The sequence below is a fragment of the Littorina saxatilis genome, linkage group LG13, assembly GCF_037325665.1.
Source record: "Littorina saxatilis isolate snail1 linkage group LG13, US_GU_Lsax_2.0, whole genome shotgun sequence".
NCBI classification, from domain to species: domain Eukaryota; kingdom Metazoa; phylum Mollusca; class Gastropoda; order Littorinimorpha; family Littorinidae; genus Littorina; species Littorina saxatilis.
Window position 1 is genome coordinate 34,600,023 of NC_090257.1, and position 24,651 is coordinate 34,624,673.

Consider the following 24,651-nt stretch of genomic DNA (forward strand, 5'->3'; position numbering starts at 1 on the left):
AAAAAACTTTAGAAAAATATCAGGGGCGCTGAATACAGCTTTTGACGTGAAATGATGCGCTCAAAGCTAAAAAAAAATATATATATATGTATACAAAATATTTTAAACAACGTTCCATGAATAACTGTTCTCGTTAGTTTGAGTTTTAATTTTGCAAAATTGAAAAGACTCATCACTATTTCATATTTCTGAATGTATAGCAACTTCTGTCGCTGCCAAACTGACCTGGCGCCTTCAATTCCCTGAAGTTGATGTTGACGAGGGCGAAGTGCAGGACGACGGGACAGTGGGGGTCGTCAGGGTTCTGGAAGACGTACAGCTCCTTCAGCCCCTCGCGCTCAACGATCGTGGGGTCGATGGGAGGAAACGGTAAATGGTTCAGTCTTGCCCACTTCTCTGCCAGCAGCAACTCCTGTGAAAATACACAGATCAACAGGATTTAGCAAGCACTATCTCAAGGCGTCCACATATCCCAGCAAAGTCCTGGAAAATGCAAAAATAATTTCGCGGTGCAAGAAGTCCTGGCAAATGCAAATTGTTTCGCCGTGAAATATGCAAGTATGTCCGTCTTACCTTGCGGGTAGTAACTGCTAACTGCATAGAACATCCAGCGTAAAAATAAACCAAATCGATTGTATATCTTTCAAATGACATTACACACACAAACGGAAGAATGGGAGGATGATTGACCCTAGAAAATCGCATAACTTTAATAGCTGTAAGTCCCCGGCTCTATTAACCAACAACCGTCATGGACATGCTACAGTGAGTAGCTGAATTATTCCTGTCGATGCAGACATCGTTAAAACAAGAGATGTGGACAAGATTAGTGCTGAGAATGTGGCTGACGATTTGAAAAAGAAAACATACGCTTCAAAAGTACAACAACAACAACAACAACAACAACAACAACAACAACAACAACAACAACAACAACAACTCTGTAAGAAATACAGTAAACAAGGATAAAGCAACGAAAACATAAATAAAAGTTCACACGAACAACACACAGACAAACAGACTTCACAACCAACTCAAACTTAATCTCACCTTGAAGGGCGGAGTGCTATCACTGGGTCTTCCACTGAAGTCGAAAGACAGGATGACATCCACGCCTCTCTGGGGCCTTAGGATCAGTGGGTAGGGTGAGTTGAACGTCAGGCCGGCGTCCACCATGTAGATTTGCTTGATGTGGGTTGGGTGCATATCGAAGATGCCGTCAAACTCATCGCCCTCCTGTACCCGCTCCTGAGGGGGTGTGAAGGGGGAGAGCGGGTAGGTCTGCTGAAGGGACAGGCCTCGCATGAAGTTGTGGATCACCGCCGCTCTGCCCGCTCTGGTCGTGAGCAGCTCGAATGTTTGGCTGTTGAAAAAGCGATGTTTGTGGATAAGAAGGTTGAGTTCTTGTTTTTAATTGTATAATTGTGTCAAGTTGCATAAAAAAATAAAAGATGCCTTCTTGTTCTTTGTGTATAGTCATGTCAATTTGTATACAAAAAAGAAACTTGTCTTCTTGTTTTAATAATAATAATAATAATAATAATAATAAATGAGCATTTATATAGCGCAACATCATAACTTTACAATTATGCTCTTTGCGCTTGACACATTTAAAATTAAAACACAGTTATACAAGCATTTACATCTACATTCATAGTCAACAACGCTTAATCAAAAGCATACACCATCAATAGTATAATGTCAAATTGCAACAATTACAAAGAAAGTTGTCTTATTACAAAAGACTTACATGTAAGAGGAACACAATCAGCAAACACCCCCCCCCCCCCATACACTTGGACATTAATCCCTCATTTAATGAGCAGCTGGAATTTTTGGCTGTTGAATAAGTGATGTTTATGGATAAGAAAGTTGTGTTCTTGTTGTATTTGTATAATCATGTCAAGCTGCATTGAACGGGACGTTGTCCTATTTAATACATCTTGACACACATGTAAAAGGAAACAACACAAAAACTCACAACCCCCGCGGGTTAGGGGGAAGGATTTACCCCTCCCTGGTCCCCCCGCGGGTTAGGGGGAAGGATTTACCCCTCCCTGGTCCCCCCGCGGGTTAGGGGGAAGGATTTACCCCTCCCTGGTCCCCCCGCGGGTTAGGGGGAAGGATTTACCCCTCCCTGGTCCCCCCGCGGGTTAGGGGGAAGGATTTACCCCTCCCTGGTCCCCCCGCGGGTTAGGGGGAAGGATTTACCCCTCCCTGGTCCCCCCGCGGGTTAGGGGGAAGGATTTACCCCTCCCTGGTCCCCCCGCGGGTTAGGGGGAAGGATTTACCCCTCCCTGGTCCCCCCGCGGGTTAGGGGGAAGGATTTACCCCTCCCTGGTCCCCCCGCGGGTTAGGGGGAAGGATTTACCCGATGCTCCCCAGCATGTCGTAAGAGGCGACTAACGGATTCTGTTTCTCCCTTTACCCTTGTTAAGTGTTTCTTGTATAGAATATAGTCCATTTTTGTAAAGATTTTAGTCAAGCAGTATGTAAGAAATGTTAAGTCCTTTGTACTGGTAACTTGCATTCTCCCAGTAAGGTAATATATTGTACTACGTTGCAAGCCCCTGGAGCAAATTTTTGATTAGTGCTTTTGTGAACAAGAAACAATTGACAAGTGGCTCTATCCCATCTCCCCCCCCTTTCCCCGTCGCGATATAACCTTCGTGTTTGAAAACGACGTTAAACACCAAATAAAGAAAGAAAAAACGCACAAACGTACTTGGACATTGATAATCATACTGTATAATAAGACAATCAATTTGTTCACCCTGCAGTCTTAACAATGGTTTCATGGCTTCTGATGCAAACGAAGTCGGTAATAAACAGTAATGATAACGATAACGATACCTGGAGGTGTCAATGTTTAATGTCATCTAGGTCTGTTTGTGTATTTTGTACGTGTGACCATTTGACGAAACATAGTGGTTGAAGCTTTGGGAAAATCTTCAGTAGTTTTAAATCATATCAGATTTAAGGAAAGAACTTATTACTTAACGATGTGCTGACTGTATTTGTGCGTGCGTGGGCGTGTGCGTGCTTGCGAGCGTGTGTGCGTGCTTGCGTGCGTGCGTGCGCGCGTGCATGCGTGCCGCTGCGTGCGTGCGTGTGTGTGTGTGTGTGTGTGTGTGTGTGTATGTATTTCAAGAACATATTACACAAATCATGCCGCAAGACTCACTATTCAAAGATGCCTTTCATCACAGAGCTCCAGTAACTCTTGCTCTTGCCCCGTCGCGAGGACGACGCTCGCTTCAACACAGGCTTCCCCGAGACGGTCTTCTTGGTCAACTGCTTGGCCTTGCGCTCCTCGTACTGATCCACTAGCTGCGAAAACCTCACGCCTTTCTTGGGACAGTCGGGAGAAGAGGACAGTCCGTTGTTCTCTGAACCACTCAAGTTGCTCGTTCGTCGGATAGGCCTGGGAGCTCCCTCCATGGGGGTGGGGGTGTTTGGAGAGGCGCTGCGTCGGGAGGAGCATGAGGGTGTGTCCACATCGTCGAAGCCTTCCGAGGAGTCTTGTCGTTTGAGGAAGGACTCTGGCGGTCTGAGGTCGATGACGTGGCTTTCGCTGTCGCGGTCATTGGAGTCGCAGCTGTCTGCCTGACTGTCGTTGCTACCCCTCTTTATAAAGGACGGGGGCACCAGGCTTCCCTTTCTCCTCTTCTCGACATCCTTGCTTCCTCGCCTCTTCTTCACCAGTTCATTACTGTCCCGCCTTTTCGCCAGCGCTTCCGTGATCACCTCATCATCGCTTTCCTCGTCGTCTTCGTCGCTGTCGTCGTCGCTGAGGTCGCTGCTGTCGTCGTCGTTGTCGTTCTGCTCCTGTAGCTGCTGGCCCATCTCGCGGCGGATCATCTCGGCGGGGTCCATGTTGCGGTTGTCCTCCATGAGACGCTTGAACAGAATGCAGAACGCGCTGCCCCAGATACCTGCAGCAGACCGTCATTAACGATTAATTGACCAGATGAATGTGGACCGAGTTAGGTCTTACTGGCCTTGGTTGAACGTCTCATGCTTATTCCATCGATATACACTACGTGCTGAAAGTAGCAATAACCTCCATGCAACCGGCATCTTTTGTGACTGAGATCGAACGGGTACAGCATGCGTGCGCTCACTTCACCGTCACACAGCAACACTGACATTGACTGAAAAAGCGATAAGTAAGCACAAAACAAAACGCTTTTCTGTTAATGTGCTGTAATAATTAAGGTGTATCTTTGTAAAAGCAAGAGTAGACACAAACAAACGTTTTGAATTCATCTGAATTTAAACTTGCATTCCGTCTAAAATGCGATTCTACAAAAAGTTCATTTTTCAAACAAGATTCTGTACGAGCTGTGAAACACAAAACTCGCTTTTTTAATACAAATTGGGAACGAAAGATAACTGAACGCTATCATATGAGAGTACCAAACCACATAAAACACTGACCTTGCAGAAAGTGCAGGGGCGGCTCCTGGTACTTGCGGGCCAGCTTGCCCATGAAGAACTTGCTGCCGAACAGCTCGCTGTCCATGAACGTGCCGTACTTGGGCAGGCCGATCTCGTAGGGGGAGAACTCTACCCACTCTGTAATGGACACAAGTACGTGACGTTTTCATTCATGATTAGCAAATAAGGACATGCAGCAATCGGCAAACTTAACACGGTAAGCGAGTGGCATTTTAACCCATTTAGGAGACAGATAATAGTTGTGGCCATTTCTGGAACTTTGGGCATTGTTGACTAAAACCTCTAATTGGAGAAACGCGAGGTCAACATGTTAACAACCTCCCACTTCAAACTGAATGTTTAAAAGTCTAAGGAAATAGTATCGATATCACATTTTAAAACAGATGAAAAGTAATGGAAAACAGAGTTGGGATGCACATAACAATCAATTTGACCACAGTGTCTGTTTTCGCAGAAATGGACACAGAAGTGAAATGGACATCAGGCAGGCAGATAGACAGAGTACTTGTCAGCGTACGCTCGTGTGTGCGTAGTAATGCATCAGACAGCAAGAGAGAGGGGCGTGTAAAAGACAGTCAGATACAAACAGTAAACAAGTCTCACGCTGAAACAGAGACACCACATGTACATCACAAAATGACCATCAGAGATGGATAAAGTGATCCTGACCTTGGAATGACCTAGCAGGGACGTCCTTCTTGACGTGCACACAGGTGTAGAGCGGCATGGGCACGTCGCCGTCCTTGATCTTCTCCCTCTGGTCAGTCAGCTTGCTGTCCAGACGCTACAACACGAACAATGCGCTTGTTATATTCAACAGGTCAGTGTCAGTCAGCTTGCTGTCCAGACGCTACAACACGAACAATGCGCTTGTTATATTCAACAGGTCAGTGTCAGTCAGCTTGCTGTCCAGACGCTACAACACGAACAATGCGCTTGTTATATTCAACAGGTCAGTGTCAGTCAGCTTGCTGTCCAGACGTTACAACACGAACAATGCGCTTGCTATATTCAACAGATCAGTGTCAGTCAGCTTGCTGTCCAGACGCTACAACACGAACAATGCGCTTGCTATATTCAACAGATCAGTGTCAGTCAAAATGAAGGCTGAGAAATCCGAGCATGAATGAAAACAATTGTGGAATTCTCTCTTATTGGCTTTGGAATATGGTTATTTGAATTGTTTAAGACCATATGGAAGAATGGAGATTTTAGAAATTAAAAACAAACAAACTTGAAAACTCGACTTTTTTTGTAAAATCAAAATCTCTGTATCTTTTACTTTAATTTCGATTTACAAGTGCGTTAAGCTTGATTTATTTCCGGTGTTGTGTCTCATTATTACATATCTTTTTTTGTCGTGTTTATTGCTATTTTTTGTTTTAGAATTCATGTAACCCCAAGGGCTTTTTGAAATAAATATTGACTTGACTTTACTTGGCAATCTCTGGGTTTACACAACACACATCCCATCGTCATCAAGTTCTGTGCACATCAGTACGAGTATAGGCCAAGAAAAAAAAAGAAAAAGAAAAAAAACCACTTCCCAATCCGTCTCGCATCCAGTGCATAAGCTGAAGTTAATGTACACCAAATATGACATTATTCTGTCAACAGATGCAGAAGTACTTTGCATTTGTGTGGGCTGCATTTGTTTGGGTCATCCTGTAAATGCATGCACTCGTTTCAAAAATGGCCTCGTTTCAAAAATGGCAAAACCACTTTTTTTTAAACCTCCACTCACCCCTTTGAGCAGCGTCTCTCCCACCATGTGACCGAAGAAGTCGGTGAAACTGACGGGCTGCCCCTGACGCCGCTTGGTGATGACGCTATTGATGTAGCGGATGATGCTCTGAGGACTCAACAGGCGCATCAGACTCTTGTCGATGTTGTTCATCAGCTCGCTCTGCATGTCCCGGGGGTTCATCTCGGGCCACCTCGGGTGGGAGTACAGTGTGGAGAGATACCTGGAAGATGAAGATAGAGAAAGTGTGATGATTTCGTTTATTTGTGAAAACGTATCGGTCTTTTGTTGGTTTGTTTGTTCTGTATCATCTTGGGTCACCGATGGTGGGAGTAGCTTGTGGATAGATACCTGAAGAATGAAGGGGGAAAATGAATGTTTTCGTTTATTTGTGGATACTTTTGCATACGTGGCCGTTTTGACTTCGGGGCTTTTGAGGAGAAAGTGTGATTTTTTTCATTTATTTGTGACAAGTTTGTTTGTTTTGTATCATCTCTGGCCACCGAGGGTGTAAGGACATTGTGGAGAGATACCTGTGAGATGAGAGGAGAAAGTGTGATGTGTTCGTTTGTTTGTGAAACTTTTTCTTAAGCGGCAGTTTTCACTTATGGGTCTTTTGTTTGTTTGTTTGTTCTAAATCTGGTCTATGTCCTTCTGACAATACGCAGCCTGTATTCTAGGCAAAACATCTTCACACTCATACCCACGGTATTATTATTATTATTTATTTATTTTTGTTTGGGGGAGTGGGGTGGGGGGCATACTTATACAACAGCACACCGGCAGTGTCTGCTGAAATATGTGATTCTGTGTAGCGCTCCATTCTAATTTGAAATGTTACATTCTACGCAAAACGCAAACGTATGTATTTTTATTATGAACGCTTAAAGTACTCAATCTTAAACAGCATTAGATAACTACTGATTTGACGACGGGGGGGGGAGAGAGAGAGAGGGAGAGAGAGAGAGGGAGAGAGAGAGAGAGAGAGAGAGAGAGAGAGAGAGAGAGAGAGAGAGAGAAAGAGAGAGAGAGAGAGAAAGAGAGAGAGAGAAACAAACAGACAAACAGACAAACAGACAGACAAACAAACAGACAGACAGAAGCAGACAGACAGACACAGACAGACGGACAGACAGACAGATGTTTTGGGTTTTTTGTTTGGTTGGTTAGTTGATGGGTAGGTCATTCTTGTTATTCTTTCTTTCTTTCTGCCTTTGTTCTTGCTGAGTGTGACATCTTCTTACCATGACGACCCGGACAGTCCACAGGCATAGGTGGCGCAGTCGAGCAGCCCGGTGGTGTGCAGGGCCTTGAACACCCCGCTGTATCCTGTCATGGCGCGGAACCCCCCGCCTGAACCGATCACCGCTATTGTAGGGGCCTGAAACATGCGCACACAGTCATTGTAATATTTTGCAGACTGACGGTAATATTTGTCAATGACATACGGACTGAAATTTATATTTGAAATTGATATATATGAGGTCATTGTATAACGTCACACCATTCACTTTCCTGTACCATCTAATCATCCTAAATGTATCACCCTGTAGAAGCCCCCGGGCAAAAACAATGTGGACTCATTAAACTTTAAATATTCATCGTTAACACTTTTGAGGAGATTGGTTTTAAATATGTTCTTATAGTTCGTGCCTGTTGCTTTTTCGTTTGTCATTGTATCGTGTTTCAATGAAATAAAATCTTGTTTAAACCAATGAGGAAAAAGAGTCTGTCTTTCATCGAACCCCATGTGTGTTTGATGTTTTGTCCAGGAGTGCCAAGGGGAACGGTGGGAGAAACGGAGAACTTCAAAGAGCGGCTCGGGAAACGAAACGTCAGAACAAAGTAGACAACAAAGATAACAGAAATAAATTGAAAGAAAAGAGGGCGTATACACACGATCAAGTTAGAGAAGGTGCACTTAGTGCGGGGATGTTGTAGTGTTGGAGTGAAAAGTGGGCCAGTGGGGCCAGGAGGGGGCCAGTGGGGCCAGGAGGGGGACAGTGGGGCCAGGAGGGGGCCAGTGGGGCCAGGAGGGGGACAGTGGGGCCAGGAGGGGGCCAGTGGGGCCAGGAGGGGGCCAGGAGGGGGACAGTGGGGCCAGGAGGGGGACAGTGGGGCCAGGAGGGGGACAGTGGGGCCAGGAGGGGGACAGTGGGACCAGGAGGGGGACAGTGGGACCAGGAGGGGGACAGTGGGGCCAGGAGGGGGACAGTGGGGCCAGGAGGGGGACAGTGGGGCAAGGAGGGGGCCAGGAGGGGGACAGTGGGGCCAGGAGGGGGACAGTGGGGCCAGGAGGAGGACAGTGGGGCCAGGAGGGGGACAGTGGAGCCAGGAGGGGGACAGTGGGGCCAGGAGGGGGACAGTGGGGCCAGGAGGAGGACAGTGGGGCCAGGAGGGGGACAGTGGGGCCAGGAGGGGGACAGTGGGGCCAGGAGGGGGACAGTGGGGCCAGGAGGGGGACAGTGGGGCCAGGAGGGGGACAGTGGGGCCAGGAGGGGGACAGTGGGGCCAGGAGGGGGACAGTGGGGCCAGGAGGGGGACAGTGGGGCCAGGAGGGGGACAGTGGGGCCAGGAGGGGGACAGTGGGGCCAGGAGGGGGACAGTGGGGCCAGGAGGGGGACAGTGGGGCCAGGAGGGGGACAGTGGGGCCAGGAGGGGGACAGTGGGGCCAGGAGGGGGACAGTGGGGCCAGGAGGGGGACAGGAGGGCCAGGAGGGGGACAATGGGGCCAGGAGGGGGACAGTGGGGCCAGGAGGGGGACAGTGGGGCCAGGAGGGGGACAGTGGGGCCAGGAGGGGGACAATGGGGCCAGGAGGGGGCCAGTGGGGCCAGGAGGGGGACAGTGGGGCCAGGAGGGGGCCAGTGGGGCCAGGAGGGGGACAGTGGGGCCAGGAGAGGGACAGTGGGGCAAGGAGGAGGCCAGGAGGGGGACAGTGGGGCCAGGAGGGGGACAGTGGGGCAAGGAGGGGGACAGTGGGGCCAGGAGGGGGACAGTGGGACCAGGAGGGGGACAGTGGGGCCAGGAGGGGGACAGTGGGGCCAGGAGGGGGACAGTGGGGCCAGGAGGGGGACAGTGGGGCCAGGAGGGGGACAGTGGGTCCAGGAGGGGGACAGTGGGGCCAGGAGGGGGACAGTGGGGCCAGGAGGGGGACAGTGGGACCAGGAGGGGGACAGTGGGACCAGGAGGGGGACAGTGGGGCCAGGAGGGGGACAGTGGGGCCAGGAGGGGGACAGTGGGGCCAGGAGGGGGACAGTGGGACCAGGAGGGGGACAGTGGGACCAGGAGGGGGACAGTGGGACCAGGAGGGGGACAGTGGGACCAGGAGGGGGACAGTGGGGCCAGGAGGGGGACAGTGGGGCCAGGAGGGGGACAGTGGGGCCAGGAGGGGGACAGTGGGGCCAGGAGGGGGACAGTGGGGCCAGGAGGGGGACAGTGGGACCAGGAGGGGGACAGTGGGGCCAGGAGGGGAACAGTGGGGCCAGGAGGGGGACAGTGGGGCCAGGAGGGGGACAGTGGGGCCAGGAGGGGGACAGTGGGGCCAGGAGGGGGACAGTGGGGCCAGGAGGGGGACAGTGGGACCAGGAGGGGGACAGTGGGGCCAGGAGGGGGACAGTGGGGCCAGGAGGGGGACAGTGGGGCCAGGAGGGGGACAGTGGGACCAGGAGGGGGACAGTGGGGCCAGGAGGGGGACAGTGGGGCCAGGAGGGGGACAGTGGGACCAGGAGGGGGACAGTGGGGCCAGGAGGGGGACAGTGGGGCCAGGAGGGGGACAGTGGGGCCAGGAGGGGGACAGTGGGGCCAGGAGGGGGACAGTGGGGCCAGGAGGGGGACAGTGGGGCCAGGAGGGGGACAGTGGGGCCAGGAGGGGGACAGTGGGGCCAGGAGGGGGCCAGTGGGGCCAGGAGGGGGACAGTGGGGCCAGGAGGGGGACAGTGGGGCCAGGAGGGGGACAGTGGGGCCAGGAGGGGGACAGTGGGGCCAGGAGGGGGACAGTGGGACCAGGAGGGGGACAGTGGGGCCAGGAGGGGGACAGTGGGGCCAGGAGGGGGACAGTGGGACCAGGAGGGGGACAGTGGGGCCAGGAGGGGGACAGTGGGACCAGGAGGGGGACAGTGGGGCCAGGAGGGGGACAGTGGGACCAGGAGGGGGACAGTGGGGCCAGGAGGGGGACAGTGGGGCCAGGAGGGGGACAGTGGGACCAGGAGGGGGACAGTGGGACCAGGAGGGGGACAGTGGGACCAGGAGGGGGACAGTGGGGCCAGGAGGGGGACAGTGGGACCAGGAGGGGGACAGTGGGGCCAGGAGGGGGACAGTGGGGCCAGGAGGGGGACAGTGGGGCCAGGAGGGGGACAGTGGGACCAGGAGGGGGACAGTGGGGCCAGGAGGGGGACAGTGGGGCCAGGAGGGGGACAGTGGGACCAGGAGGGGGACAGTGGGGCCAGGAGGGGGACAGTGGGACCAGGAGGGGGACAGTGGGGCCAGGAGGGGGACAGTGGGACCAGGAGGGGGACAGTGGGGCCAGGAGGGGGACAGTGGGGCCAGGAGGGGGACAGTGGGACCAGGAGGGGGACAGTGGGACCAGGAGGGGGACAGTGGGACCAGGAGGGGGACAGTGGGGCCAGGAGGGGGACAGTGGGGCCAGGAGGGGGACAGTGGGGCCAGGAGGGGGACAGTGGGACCAGGAGGGGGACAGTGGGGCCAGGAGGGGGACAGTGGGGCCAGGAGGGGGACAGTGGGGCCAGGAGGGGGACAGTGGGACCAGGAGGGGGACAGTGGGGCCAGGAGGGGGACAGTGGGACCAGGAGGGGGACAGTGGGGCCAGGAGGGGGACAGTGGGGCCAGGAGGGGGACAGTGGGACCAGGAGGGGGACAGTGGGGCCAGGAGGGGGACAGTGGGGCCAGGAGGGGGACAGTGGGACCAGGAGGGGGACAGTGGGGCCAGGAGGGGGACAGTGGGACCAGGAGGGGGACAGTGGGGCCAGGAGGGGGACAGTGGGGCCAGGAGGGGGACAGTGGGGCCAGGAGGGGGACAGTGGGACCAGGAGGGGGACAGTGGGGCCAGGAGGGGGACAGTGGGGCCAGGAGGGGGACAGTGGGGCCAGGAGGGGGACAGTGGGGCCAGGAGGGGGACAGTGGGGCCAGGAGGGGGACAGTGGGGCCAGGAGGGGGACAGTGGGGCCAGGAGGGGGACAGTGGGACCAGGAGGGGGACAGTGGGGCCAGGAGGGGGACAGTGGGGCCAGGAGGGGGACAGTGGAGCCAGGAGGGGGACAGTGGGGCCAGGAGGGGGACAGTGGGGCCAGGAGGGGGACAGTGGGGCCAGGAGGGGGACAGTGGGGCCAGGAGGGGGACAGTGGGGCCAGGAGGGGGACAGTGGGGCCAGGAGGGGGACAGTGGAGCCAGGAGGGGGACAGTGGGGCCAGGAGGGGGACAGTGGGGCCAGGAGGGGGACAGTGGGGCCAGGAGGGGGACAGTGGGACCAGGAGGGGGACAGTGGGGCCAGGAGGGGGACAGTGGGGCCAGGAGGGGGACAGTGGGGCCAGGAGGGGGACAGTGGGACCAGGAGGGGGACAGTGGGGCCAGGAGGGGGACAGTGGGGCCAGGAGGGGGACAGTGGGGCCAGGAGGGGGACAGTGGGGCCAGGAGGGGGACAGTGGGGCCAGGAGGGGGACAGTGGGGCCAGGAGGGGGACAGTGGGGCCAGGAGGGGGACAGTGGGGCCAGGAGGGGGACAGTGGGACCAGGAGGGGGACAGTGGGGCCAGGAGGGGGACAGTGGGACCAGGAGGGGGACAGTGGGGCCAGGAGGGGGACAGTGGGGCCAGGAGGGGGACAGTGGAGCCAGGAGGGGGACAGTGGGGCCAGGAGGGGGACAGTGGGGCCAGGAGGGGGACAGTGGGGCCAGGAGGGGGACAGTGGGGCCAGGAGGGGGACAGTGGGGCCAGGAGGGGGACAGTGGGGCCAGGAGGGGGACAGTGGGGCCAGGAGGGGGACAGTGGGGCCAGGAGGGGGACAGTGGAGCCAGGAGGGGGACAGTGGGGCCAGGAGGGGGACAGTGGGACCAGGAGGGGGACAGTGGGGCCAGGAGGGGGACAGTGGGACCAGGAGGGGGACAGTGGGGCCAGGAGGGGGACAGTGGGGCCAGGAGGGGGACAGTGGGGCCAGGAGGGGGACAGTGGGACCAGGAGGGGGACAGTGGGGCCAGGAGGGGGACAGTGGGGCCAGGAGGGGGACAGTGGGGCCAGGAGGGGGACAGTGGGGCCAGGAGGGGGACAGTGGGGCCAGGAGGGGGACAGTGGGGCCAGGAGGGGGACAGTGGGGCCAGGAGGGGGACAGTGGGGCCAGGAGGGGGACAGTGGGACCAGGAGGGGGACAGTGGGGCCAGGAGAGGGCCAGTGGGGCCAGGAGGGGGACAGTGGGGCCAGGAGGGGGCCAGTGGGGCCAGGAGGGGGACAGTGGGGCCAGGAGGGGGACAGTGGGGCCAGGAGGGGGACAGTGGGGCAAGGAGGGGGCCAGGAGGGGGACAGTGGGGCCAGGAGGAGGACAGTGGGGCCAGGAGGGGGACAGTGGGGCCAGGAGGGGGACAGTGGGACCAGGAGGGGGACAGTGGGGCCAGGAGGGGGACAGTGGGACCAGGAGGGGGACAGTGGGACCAGGAGGGGGACAGTGGGACCAGGAGGGGGCCAGTGGGGCCAGAAGGGGGACAGTGGGGCCAGGAGGGGGCCAGTGGGGCCAGGAGGGGGACAGTGGGGCCAGGAGGGGGACAGTGGGGCCAGGAGGGGGACAGGAGGGCCAGGAGGGGGACAGTGGGGCCAGGAGGGGGACAGTGGGGCCAGGAGGGGGACAGTGGGGCCAGGAGGGGGACAGTGGGGCCAGGAGGGGGACAGTGGGGCCAGGAGGGGGCCAGTGGGGCCAGGAGGGGGACAGTGGGGCCAGGAGGGGGCCAGTGGGGCCAGGAGGGGGACAGTGGGGCCAGGAGGGGGACAGTGGGGCCAGGAGGGGGACAGTGGGGCAAGGAGGGGGCCAGGAGGGGGACAGTGGGGCCAGGAGGAGGACAGTGGGGCCAGGAGGGGGACAGTGGGGCCAGGAGGGGGACAGTGGGACCAGGAGGGGGACAGTGGGGCCAGGAGGGGGACAGTGGGGCCAGGAGGGGGACAGTGGGGCCAGGAGGGGGACAGTGGGGCCAGGAGGGGGACAGGAGGGCCAGGAGGGGGACAATGGGGCCAGGAGGGGGACAGTGGGGCCAGGAGGGGGACAGTGGGACCAGGAGGGGGACAGTGGGGCCAGGAGGGGGACAGTGGGGCCAGGAGGGGGACAATGGGGCCAGGAGGGGGACAGTGGGGCCAGGAGGGGAACAGTGGGGCCAGGAGGGGGACAGTGGGGTCAGGAGGGGGCCAGTGGGGCCAGGAGGGGGACAGTGGGGCCAGGAGGGGGCCAGTGGGGCCAGGAGGGGGACAGTGGGGCCAGGAGAGGGACAGTGGGGCAAGGAGGAGGCCAGGAGGGGGACAGTGGGGCAAGGAGGGGGACAGTGGGGCCAGGAGGGGGACAGTGGGACCAGGAGGGGGACAGTGGGGCCAGGAGGGGGACAGTGGGGCCAGGAGGGGGACAGTGGGGCCAGGAGGGGGACAGTGGGGCCAGGAGGGGGCCAGTGGGGCCAGGAGGGGGACAGTGGGACCAGGAGGGGGACAGTGGGGCCAGGAGGGGGACAGTGGGGCCAGGAGGGGGACAGTGGGGCCAGGAGGGGGACAGTGGGGCCAGGAGGGGGACAGTGGGGCCAGGAGGGGGACAGTGGGACCAGGAGGGGGACAGTGGAGCCAGGAGGGGGACAGTGGGGCCAGGAGGGGGACAGTGGGGCCAGGAGGGGGACAGTGGGGCCAGGAGGGGGACAGTGGGGCCAGTGGGGCCAGGAGGGGGACAGTGGGGCCAGGAGGGGGCCAGGAGGGGGCCAGGAGGGGGACAGTGGGGCCAGGAGGGGGACAGTGGGGCCAGGAGGGGGCCATTGGGGCCAGGAGGGGGACAGTGGGGCCAGGAGGGGGACAGTGGGGCCAGGAGGGGGACAGTGGGGCCAGGAGGGGGACAATGGGGCCAGGAGGGGGCCAGTGGGGCCAGGAGGGGGACAGTGGGGCCAGGAGGGGGCCATTGGGGCCAGGAGGGGGACAGTGGGGCCAGGAGGGGGACAGTGGAGCCAGGAGAGGGCCATTGGGGCCAGGAGGGGGACAGTGGGGCCAGGAGGGGGACAGTTGGGCCAGGAGGGGGCCATTGGGGCCAGGAGGGGGCCAGTGGGGCCAGGAGGGGGACAGTGGGGCCAGGAGGGGGACAGTGGGGCCAGGAGGGGGACAGTGGGGCCAGGAGGGGGACAGTGGGGCCAGGAGGGGGCCAGTGGGGCCAGGAGGGGGACAGTGGGGCCAGGAGGGGGCCAGTGGGGCCAGGAGGGGGACAGTGGGGCCAGGAGGGGGCCAGTGGGGCCAGGAGGGGGACAGTGGGGCCAGGAGGGGGACAGTGGGGCCAGGAGGGGGACAGTGGGGCCAGGAGGGGGACAGTGGGGCAAGGAGGGGGACAGTGGGGCCAGGAGGGGGACAGTGGAGCCAGTAGAGGGACAGTGGGGCCAGGAGGGGAACAGTGGGGCCAGGAGGGGGACAGTGGGGCCAGGAGGGGGACAGTGGGGCCAGGAGGGGGACAGTGGGGCCAGGAGGGGGACAGTGGGGCCAGGAGGGGGACAGTGGGGCCAGTAGGGGGACAGTGGGGCCAGGAGGGGAACAGTTGGGCCAGGAGGGGGACAGTGGGGCCAGGAGGGGGACAGTGGGGCCAGGAGGGGGACAGTGGGGCCAGGACTCAACTCAACTCAACTCAACTCAAATTTTATTGGCTTCAATTTTCACATAGAAGAATTTGTCTTGCGCTTGGGATTAAGACATAGGCAGAAAGTAAGAGTATAACATATAAAAACAGCATTCATATCACATTTCATGTATCACACACAGTAATCACTAGTATAGGCCTAGGCCTACAAATATCACATTTGTCCCTGTATCATACATGCAAATAAATAGTATCACATTTTCCACGTATCACACACAATATATACATTACATAACATACAGCAAGTTTCCATCTCCCGCCCCCCCCCCCCTCCCACACATACATATCCTCGCACGTGCGTCGATTCCATACAAATGACATCATCAGTCCATTAACTAAAATGCACAATGACTAGTAGAGGGTACATGATACTCAATACGTGCTCAACTAGACCTGCTAACTAAAATAATAACAGAAACAAAAACAAGGACTGGGCACTGTTACGACTCAACTCCAAACAACTCTTGGTTAGCCGAGACTGAAATATTTTGTTGCGCCATTAGGGTAAGAGTCTACGAGACCTTGGAAACGAAGTAATGACGTCACTAGTATGAGAATCTACATGTTGGATCAACGTCATTACTGCGTCATTAATATGCGATTTTACGTAACTCATGGAGTTGCATTGTGGGATGAAAACAGTTATTGGAGAAGGCAACGGAACCGCTAATGGAACAGATCTAGAACCATTACGGTCGCTCTATTTGCCGGGTTCTGAGAGGCTATAAGTGGGAAACAAGACACAGGATAGTGCCACAAATGGAAAGAAGATTTGCGTGAGCCGTAAAGCAAGCCGTAAAGCAAGTCGGAACAAGAATCATGTTAACCACCGATGAAAAGCCACCGGCATCCAAGCTGCCATCCCAAGGCCTGAGATGTAATCCGCAGCCGCACAGACTCGTTTAGTCGTGTCCGGAAAGGAGCATCAAGAGGTAAGTTATTCCGTAATTAAAGTGTCCGTCAAGTAAGGAGTGTTCTTTAGTCTTACTCAAAGGAGCATCAAGAGGTAAGGTGTCGTTGTAATATCGAGCGTCCATCAAGGAACAGCTATTATACACTCACATCTATATCGCATATATTTGTTTTAGAATGTTTAATGAAGTTAATCATAAACGTACATGCTGCAAGTTAGTTCGGCATATATAGATCTAGTATTTTATTCAGTAACCATGCTTGGTTTGTCTGCGAACCGCCCGACATGAAGATAGGGCAAGAAATCAAAATTAACCTTGATCCTAGGATACCGTTGTTAATAACAAGTATTACCTTTGATCCAGGGGTTCGAGCGTCTGGGATCCGCTGGGATAAGGGTGAACTAACCAAGCTACGCCACCAGTGTGATCCACCAGCGAGGAGCAAAAGGAGCTCGTCTACTAATTATCATCATCATCCAGTGATCTTCATCAAGTTCGTCACTGCTACGGTCATCATGTGAATCCAGGCTTCCATCAGGACATTCGGACTTTGTAACTAACCAGCCCATTTGAGATAAGTCCAGTTCGACATAAAAACTAGCTGTCAATGCAAGAACAATTAATTATGAACGCGAATTCGTTAGATCTAAAATAGAAATAGTTTGTTAAAGAATCCGGAAATATTACCAACCAATAAATTATTCATCAAGCTAAATCATCAGTGTTTCACGAGATTGATTTGAAGCATGACTGTTGTAAAGTATTGAATAGAACTTTGGTGTGTTCTTAGATATTGTATATATATCTAAAACACAAGGTAAAAAGTGGAACTGCAACAATGGGGGCTCTGTCCGGAGATCTATACTGAACTCGTGTTCGTACCTAAGAAAAACTTGCATTGACAACTGGTTTACCCCATAAATTAGTTAGTCAATTTATCCGTGAAGCGACGGAATTTAGAATATTTTCTGGAAAATCTTTCTTCATTTCTTTCTTCAAAATTCAAAATCGTTTCCTGCTTCATGTCGGATTCACTCATATACAGACCAGACGGTGTATGGTAAGTAGAATATTTAAATTATTTCTGTAAGAAGAAATTTTAAATAACTCCGTGTTTGATTTGGGTACATTCTGCCCAAAGAATCTTCGCGATCGCTGTTGTTCACGAACAGCGTTTTTGCTAAATTAATTCGTGGAAGGATTTCCATCTAGTTCGTCGAATAGTATCATAGTCATAAGGTAAGACATAGAATTGATGTTCGACAACTTCACGGGAAATTGGCAGTTTACTAACTAACTGTCGGTTCGAATTATACTCTCAAGTTCTGATCAAAACGGTGAGTGTGTTATAATTCCAACCAGGATGGACGCTCGATAGTACTAGGACCTTAGTTTAAGTTCAGATTAAATTATAACTCTAGTCGGAGTAACATTTAAAACGTGTTGCTTATTTAAGTTGTGCTTCACATTATTAGTTATCTATAACCCGCGGGTTGATAGTTAATAGTGGGGAAAACTTCTGTGGGTGTGTTTGACAGACTGAAGGTCGTCATCACATAAGGCTTTGTAAGGCAACTTACTCAGCGACACACCGCTAAGTCCGAGTTAGTCGTTTCGGTTCAAGATAGAGACGAAGGACAGGTGTAGGAAAAATCACGTGCGCGTGTAACATTGTTTGTACCAGTGTTGAAAGGTTGAACAATACCTGCGGGTAAGAGTCTTCCATATTAGAGTACCACCAAGAGTGGATGTACCAAAGTTTTGTATTTTGAGGGATTACATAAAATGGCTGATACCAGACATCATCAGCACTACACCAGATTCTCGTCAACTGTGGGCATAGACCCAGAATATACAGAAGGAGCAAATCTGATTGATATCACCAATCTAGGTGATGACGACCACGCCGCTCAGCCTGTGAACGGACATGTCGAGCAGGCCGTTCCATCAAGTCCCAGCGTCAGTTCGATCAAGGAATTGATCACCATGGGGAAAGAGTTTGGTTTGGAGGGAAAGGAACTACAGTCATTCGTCCAAGGGGAGAGGGATAAAGAAGCTGAGGGCCCCAAAGGGGGGGTATCATCACGATCACGGGAAGGGAAATTTTAGCTTTCACGATCACAGTTACCTTGATTTTTGTTTTCACGATCACGAACACCAGTGGCAAATCACGGTCACGGTAAAAGTTGCAGGTACAGAAAGCACGTGTCAAAGTAAACACAACCACACAGTAATTCGCTCCTCTGGATCTATTGTTTATTCAACACAAAGTGACAACTGTTGCACTTTTTTATTATTTTTTTTAATTCTCTTTCATACACACATAGAAATACATATCATGATTTGTAATCAGTAACAAGAATGTTGTTTTCATTGTTTTTTCTCTCGCTCTCTCTCTCTCTCTCATACAGACACTCACAGGAATATACACTCCAGGGGCGGAGCAGTTAAGCCAGAGGGGGAGGGGGGGTTACAACCTGGGGTCCAGGACAAGGCCCCGTTGGGGGTCTGGGGGGCTTAGCCCCCCAGAAGCTGAAGAGATTTAGCTATTTTATGAACAATTTATGGCTTATCCTTGATTTTAAACATGATCAACTGGTGTCAGCAGCCACTCATTATTTCTTTTAAAGTTAGTATTATTATTTTATTTTTTTTGACAGCTGGGGGGGGGGGGGGTTCCGGAACCCCTGTTCCCCCCCCCTCCCCATAATCCGCCCCTGCACTCATACACATTCAACTCCCACACCCTCACTCACACACATGAATATATACTTGCACAATTTCACATTTCCAGAGCTAAATCTTTTAAACCCATTTTCTCAAAAACTATTGGGTGGATTGAAATTAAAGTACATGTATGTGTGATGGTAGAGTCTATAATCCTGACTAAAGGTCAGTCTAGGAATCATGAAGGTGGGTGAAGGAATATACACTCATACACATTCAACTCACTCACACACATGAAGATATACTTGCACAATTTCACATTTCCAGAGCTAAATCTTTTAAACCCATTTTCTCAAAAACTATTGGGTGGATTGAAATTAAAGTACATGTATGTGTGATGGTAGAGTCTATAATAACAAAATCCCCAACGAACATGACTTTGGTCGACTTTGACATGAGGATCAAGTGACCCAAACTGGCACGTCTCCCCGCCGCGGCCATAGTTCCTGATTTTAACCCATTGTTGATAAGTTTACAGGCGCTAAAATAAATCCAAGCTTAATGCAAAGAAGCGACAATTAGAATCAATGCCAAGTGTGTCCACGTTGCTGGGATGAAAAACACATTTCTAGTTTCGGTTTTGGCTACACGCAGACTCGATCAGACTCGAGCCAGTCGAGGTCACACTGAGCGAGTGACAGCCGGACGTGGCAATGTCGACAATGTCAATGATCTCAATCAAACTCAAAGATCTTGAACAAATTTCAAGATCTTTGCCCACATTCAGAACAGTCATAGAGCAACATAGACAGGGCCGGACTAGGGGGGGGGGGGTTACAGGGGTTGCGCACCCCCCCCCCCCTGGCTTAAGCTAGTACCTCCCAAACGCTTTTTTTTGTGGGTGAGGGAGGGGGGGGTTGCATCTGGGTCATCATGAAATCCGAGGAGATATCGCACCTCTCACCCCCTTTCGAAAGACATTTTCTTCAACGATTTTTGTGATAAAAAGTATGAGTCCTTACAATCTCAATTCTTCTTCATTGCCTATACAGCTTGCTATCGAATTTACCTTTTTTCGTTCAAGGAGAGGCTTCCTTTCTCTCCAGAAACATCAAAAAACGTTCAGCTTCGAGGGGGCTTCGCCCCCTTGTAACCCCCATCAAGGGGGCTTCGCCCCCTGGACCCTCATCTGTAACACACCCCCCCCCCTCCCCCTAGTACTTACCTAGTCCGGCCTTTCCACCAAGGAAGGCATTCTCGCCGCCTGCTTTGGTCTGGCTTGAATCCACAAAATATAACAGAAGTTCGATGACAGTACCGCTGCACGCCAGTTTTGATCTTCGAATTCGACTGAATGCACTCAAAACTTTAGCACGAAGCCCTTCCATTGGATGAAGTTTGGCAGACTTTTGCAATTCGTCTTCTGATTGATCTCTTTTTTGTGTGATTGGTTCTCTTAAAGGGAAGCAATCGCTGTCAATATCATATTTCTGAATGTGTTGTTGCTTCCCTTCAATCGGGATTAGCTCCTTGACGAATATAGGATCATACTCATAGAGTGATACAGCTGTGAAAAATGTACGTTGAAAATAAAATGCTTTGCAATAATGCCCATCACGATCACGAAAACAAATGACAATCACGATCACGAGACTTGATTTTTTTGTCATCACGGATCACGGGCAAAGTCCCATCACGATCACAGAAATGGAAATTTCGGCAATCACGGTCACAGAAAGGTAAAAAAACACCAATCACGATCACGATTTTAAACCCTTTGGGGCCCTCAGAAGCTCAAGAGCGTGAACATGAGCGAGAAGCTCAAGAGCGTGAACATGAGCGAGCAGCTCAAGAGCGTAAAGATGAGCGCCAATTCAAAGAGAATGAGAGAGACAGACTCTTTAGGATAGAAGAGCTGCGCATTCAGAGCGAGGTTCAGATGAACACGAATGAAAACGCAGCTCATCCTTCCCAATCCTCACATGACCATGATCCCCGTTTCATTCCCAAAATCCCTTACCTTGATGACAAGGATGACGTTGAATCCTGGCTCAAACAGTTTGAACACTATGCCAGAGATATGAATTTGGACGAATCAAAGAAAGCCTCCCGGCTGATATACTTCTTGAAAGGTAAGGCCCGAACCATCGTGTCCAAAATGGACGATGAGGATGTTGACGACTATGAAAAGGTGAAGAGCGCGTTATTTGAAGGATTCCAGCTCACCGCTGAGCAATATCGCATGAAATTCCGCAATACTAGACGTAATCCCGCGGAAACTTACAAAGAACACATCACTAGACTCGATCGGTACCTAACCAAGTGGATCGAGCTTGATCCGTGCGAGAAAACTGTCAAAGGATTAACCGATTCTCTTACTCAAAGGAGCATCAAGAGGTAAGGTGTCGTTGTAATATCGAGCGTCCATCAAGGAACAGCTATTATACACTCGCATCTATATCGCATATATTTGTTTTAGAATGTTTAATGAAGTTAATCATAAACGTACATGCTGCAAGTTAGTTCGGCATATATATAGATCTAGTATTTTATTCAGTAACCATGCTTGGTTTGTCTGCGAACCGCCCGACATGAAGATAGGGCAAGAAATCAAAATTAACCTTGATCCTAGGATACCGTTGTTAATAACAAGTATTACCTTTGATCCAGGGGTTCGAGCGTCTGGGATCCGCTGGGATAAGGGTGAACTAACCAAGCTACGCCACCAGTGTGATCCACCAGCGAGGAGCAAAAGGAGCTCGTCTACTAATTATCATCATCATCCAGTGATCTTCATCAAGTTCGTCACTGCTACGGTCATCATGTGAATCCAGGCTTCCATCAGGACATTCGGACTTTGTAACTAACCAGCCCATTTGAGATAAGTCCAGTTCGACATAAAAACTAGCTGTCAATGCAAGAACAATTAATTATGAACGCGAATTCGTTAGATCTAAAATAGAAATAGTTTGTTAAAGAATCCGGAAATATTACCAACCAATAAATTATTCATCAAGCTAAATCATCAGTGTTTCACGAGATTGATTTGAAGCATGACTGTTGTAAAGTATTGAATAGAACTTTGGTGTGTTCTTAGATATTGTATATATCTAAAACACAAGGTAAAAAGTGGAACTGCAACAGGCACAACATTTACACGTGTGTGACCTACTTACATCAAGTGCCTGTGATCTATAAATAACAATGATTGCGTTTAAAGTAAAACATGAATAATGCCGATGTTTGCTAACAATGAATACATAAAAACTAAGATAAGAATGTATGTGCTTTCATAATATGATTATTTTATAAAACACAATGGGGAAATTTGGAAAATAATTTTATACGAAACTGCGCACATCGAGTCGAGCTCTGTAGCGTGTGTGTTCGGAGGCAGGAGACACACATGGCTGTGGATATTAATTGTTGTGAGATTCGGTGGATTAAAAAGGATACCCCGACTTCGGCAGGGCAGAAGGAGGTACAAGACGGTGTGCTGTATTGCTGTGTGTGAGTGTGCTGTGCAGACCTTCTGTGTTATGTGCATGTTCTATTCGTCTGCTGTCCGTAGGCTTCCTCTGAGGGCCTATTGTGTACAAGGGGAGGTCACTTCCGCCTTATAAACAAACACATGTGGAGACCCACAGAAATACCATAGCATCGTAATGAAAGAGGGCACAAATACTGATAACAGCAAGGTAAGACAAGTCTAGGACATTATTTCTAGGACTGACTAAGCAATAGAACAACAGGGGAGGGGAACAGTGGGGCCAGGAGGGGGACAGTGGGGCCAGGAGGGGGAAATGGGTGGTGCATCAAAGCAAGCAACTAACTTTATAACATCTATATATATACGACTTGTGTCTGTCTGTCTGTGTGTGTGTGTGTGTGTCTTTGCGATGCACGGCCAAAGTTCTCGATGGATCTGCTTTAAATTTGGTGGGCTTATTCAGAGAGACCCCGGACACAACCTCATCGATGAGATATTTCAACACGTGCTCTCAGCGCAGCGCTGAACCGATTTTGGTTCCACCTCAGCTACCCGGGCCCCCATACTGACACACCAAAGCCGCTAGACCACATCACAACGCCAAAGTTCTCGGTGGATCTTTTTCAAATTTGGACACCGTATTCAGCTACACCCCGGACACAATATCATCGATGAGATATTTCAACACGTGCTCTCAGCGCGCAGCGCTGAACCGATTTTGGTTTTTGTGTTCATTTCACCATTACAAGTAACTCTTCTTTATCTTCTCCAGTGTTTTGCGTTTATCTCCCTTCCTTCGTGTGGCTTCAATCCATATTCCCGTTTATAAGTTACTATTTTTAGAATGTCACTGCGCTGTCCAGAACGCTTCCCTTGCACCCGTAAGTTGTTCTTACTGTCAAAGTGAAAAGGTCGAATCAATTTATAGCCACGCGAAAAATACACTCTCACCTATCTCTATATATTTATAGATATAGATATAGATATAGATATAGATATCGGAGGCAAAAGAAACGCAAATAAAGGATGCGTTAATTAAACCTTTATGGACTTGAAATAAAAATAAAATAATGATACTAGCATGTTCTGCACGTGTTGTTTTAGCGGTCTTATCTTGTCAGAACCGTGTTTGCCGTTATCTGGGTCACACGTGAGGTCTTGTTGACGGGGATCCCAAACCGTCATGGGGACCACTTTCAGCACATGCACAATGTGGAAAAGCAGCTTTTCGTGTTCAGAGTGTTCAGGCAAGCTGTACCGTACTCACAAAACTGTTACAACATTCATTTCTGCGACACAGGCGCGATGCCGAGACTATCACCAGATCAGCGCCAACAGGCGATCGGGAGACTTGATGCCAGACAATCAGTTCAGCAAGTTGCTAGGGCATTTGGAGTAAATGTCACCACGGTTTATCGCCTGCAGCAACGTTTTCATGCCACTAACAGTACCTGCGACTTACCAGGACGTGGCAGACCCCGGGTAACAACAGCCCGACAAGATCGCCATCTTGTCCATCAACACCAGTGAGATGCATTCGAAACTGCCGCCAACACAGCCCGTAACACATTTGGGGTGCATGGACAACCCGTCAGTGCCAGAACTCTACGCCGACGCCTTGGTGGGCAGAACCTGGTAAATCGGCGTCCTGCTCGACGTCCTGTCTTGACAGCTCAGCATCGCCTGGATCGTCTAGCCTGGGCCCAGCAGCACGCCCACTGGCGCCATCGGAACTGGCGGAGGGTTCTTTTTTCGGACGAGAAGTGCTTTTGCCTGGAACCTGGCGATGGGCGTGTCCGGATCTGGTGAAGGCCTGGACAGCTGTTTGCTAACAATAACATCCTGCAGCATGATCGATGGGGAGGTGCCAGCGTCATGATATGGGGCGCCATTGGTGTCAGTTAGCGAGTGGGACCTGTCGTCTTTCAGAACGTCGGCCAAGGTCGTGGGAATGGTGTCAATGCAGACCGCTACATCAATCAAGTCCTGCGTCCCTATGTGGTTCCATTTGTCCAGAGGTACCGGAACTGCCTGTTCCAGCAAGACAATACCCGTCCCCATACTGCACGTGCTACCCAGGACAGGTTGCGTCACAACAGCGTGAACATTCTGCCTCATTCTGCTCGATCTCCGGATCTCAACCCAATCGAACACTTTTGGGACATCATGCAAAGAAGGATTAATGCCCTTGCCCGGAGACCCCGCACAGCAGCAGAACTGCGTGCTGCCGTGACCCAGGTGTGGGCTCAGGTCCCTCAGCAGCAAATTAATCACCTCGTCCTCTCCATGTACCGGAGGTGCGCCACAGTCATCAACGCCCAGGGAGGAGCAACACGCTATTGACTATCAACAGTCTTCAAACAGTGTTCAGTGGAACATGGCACGTCATGCTCTCATCCCAATACACTTTTCCGTATGGTTTTTGTATCGGTCAATTCGTTTCCTTGTTATTGTTAACCCGAAATAATTAATTCGACATTAAAATTCATGGGTAACCCATCTTCACTGCAGCATT

The 24,651-nt window shown here is 52.3% G+C and overlaps 2 protein-coding genes across 2 annotated transcripts in view; one reads left to right on the forward strand and one right to left on the reverse strand.

The window, feature by feature from the left end:
* The window catches only part of LOC138945589 (uncharacterized), a 291,977-nt gene that overhangs the window by 234,435 nt on the left and 32,891 nt on the right, over positions 1 to 24,651 (forward strand). The gene's annotated exons all lie outside the window — the stretch shown is intronic.
* The window catches only part of LOC138945569 (cytosolic phospholipase A2-like), a 32,698-nt gene that overhangs the window by 6,013 nt on the left and 2,034 nt on the right, over positions 1 to 24,651 (reverse strand). The window contains exons 2-8 of the mRNA XM_070317010.1: positions 7,450 to 7,586; positions 6,206 to 6,428; positions 5,131 to 5,245; positions 4,441 to 4,578; positions 3,185 to 3,935; positions 1,051 to 1,363; positions 226 to 412 (exon numbers count right to left, since the gene is read on the reverse strand). Of these exons, the coding sequence (XP_070173111.1) occupies positions 226 to 412; positions 1,051 to 1,363; positions 3,185 to 3,935; positions 4,441 to 4,578; positions 5,131 to 5,245; positions 6,206 to 6,428; positions 7,450 to 7,586 (1,864 nt within the window). The remainder of the gene's footprint in view (positions 1 to 225; positions 413 to 1,050; positions 1,364 to 3,184; positions 3,936 to 4,440; positions 4,579 to 5,130; positions 5,246 to 6,205; positions 6,429 to 7,449; positions 7,587 to 24,651) is intronic.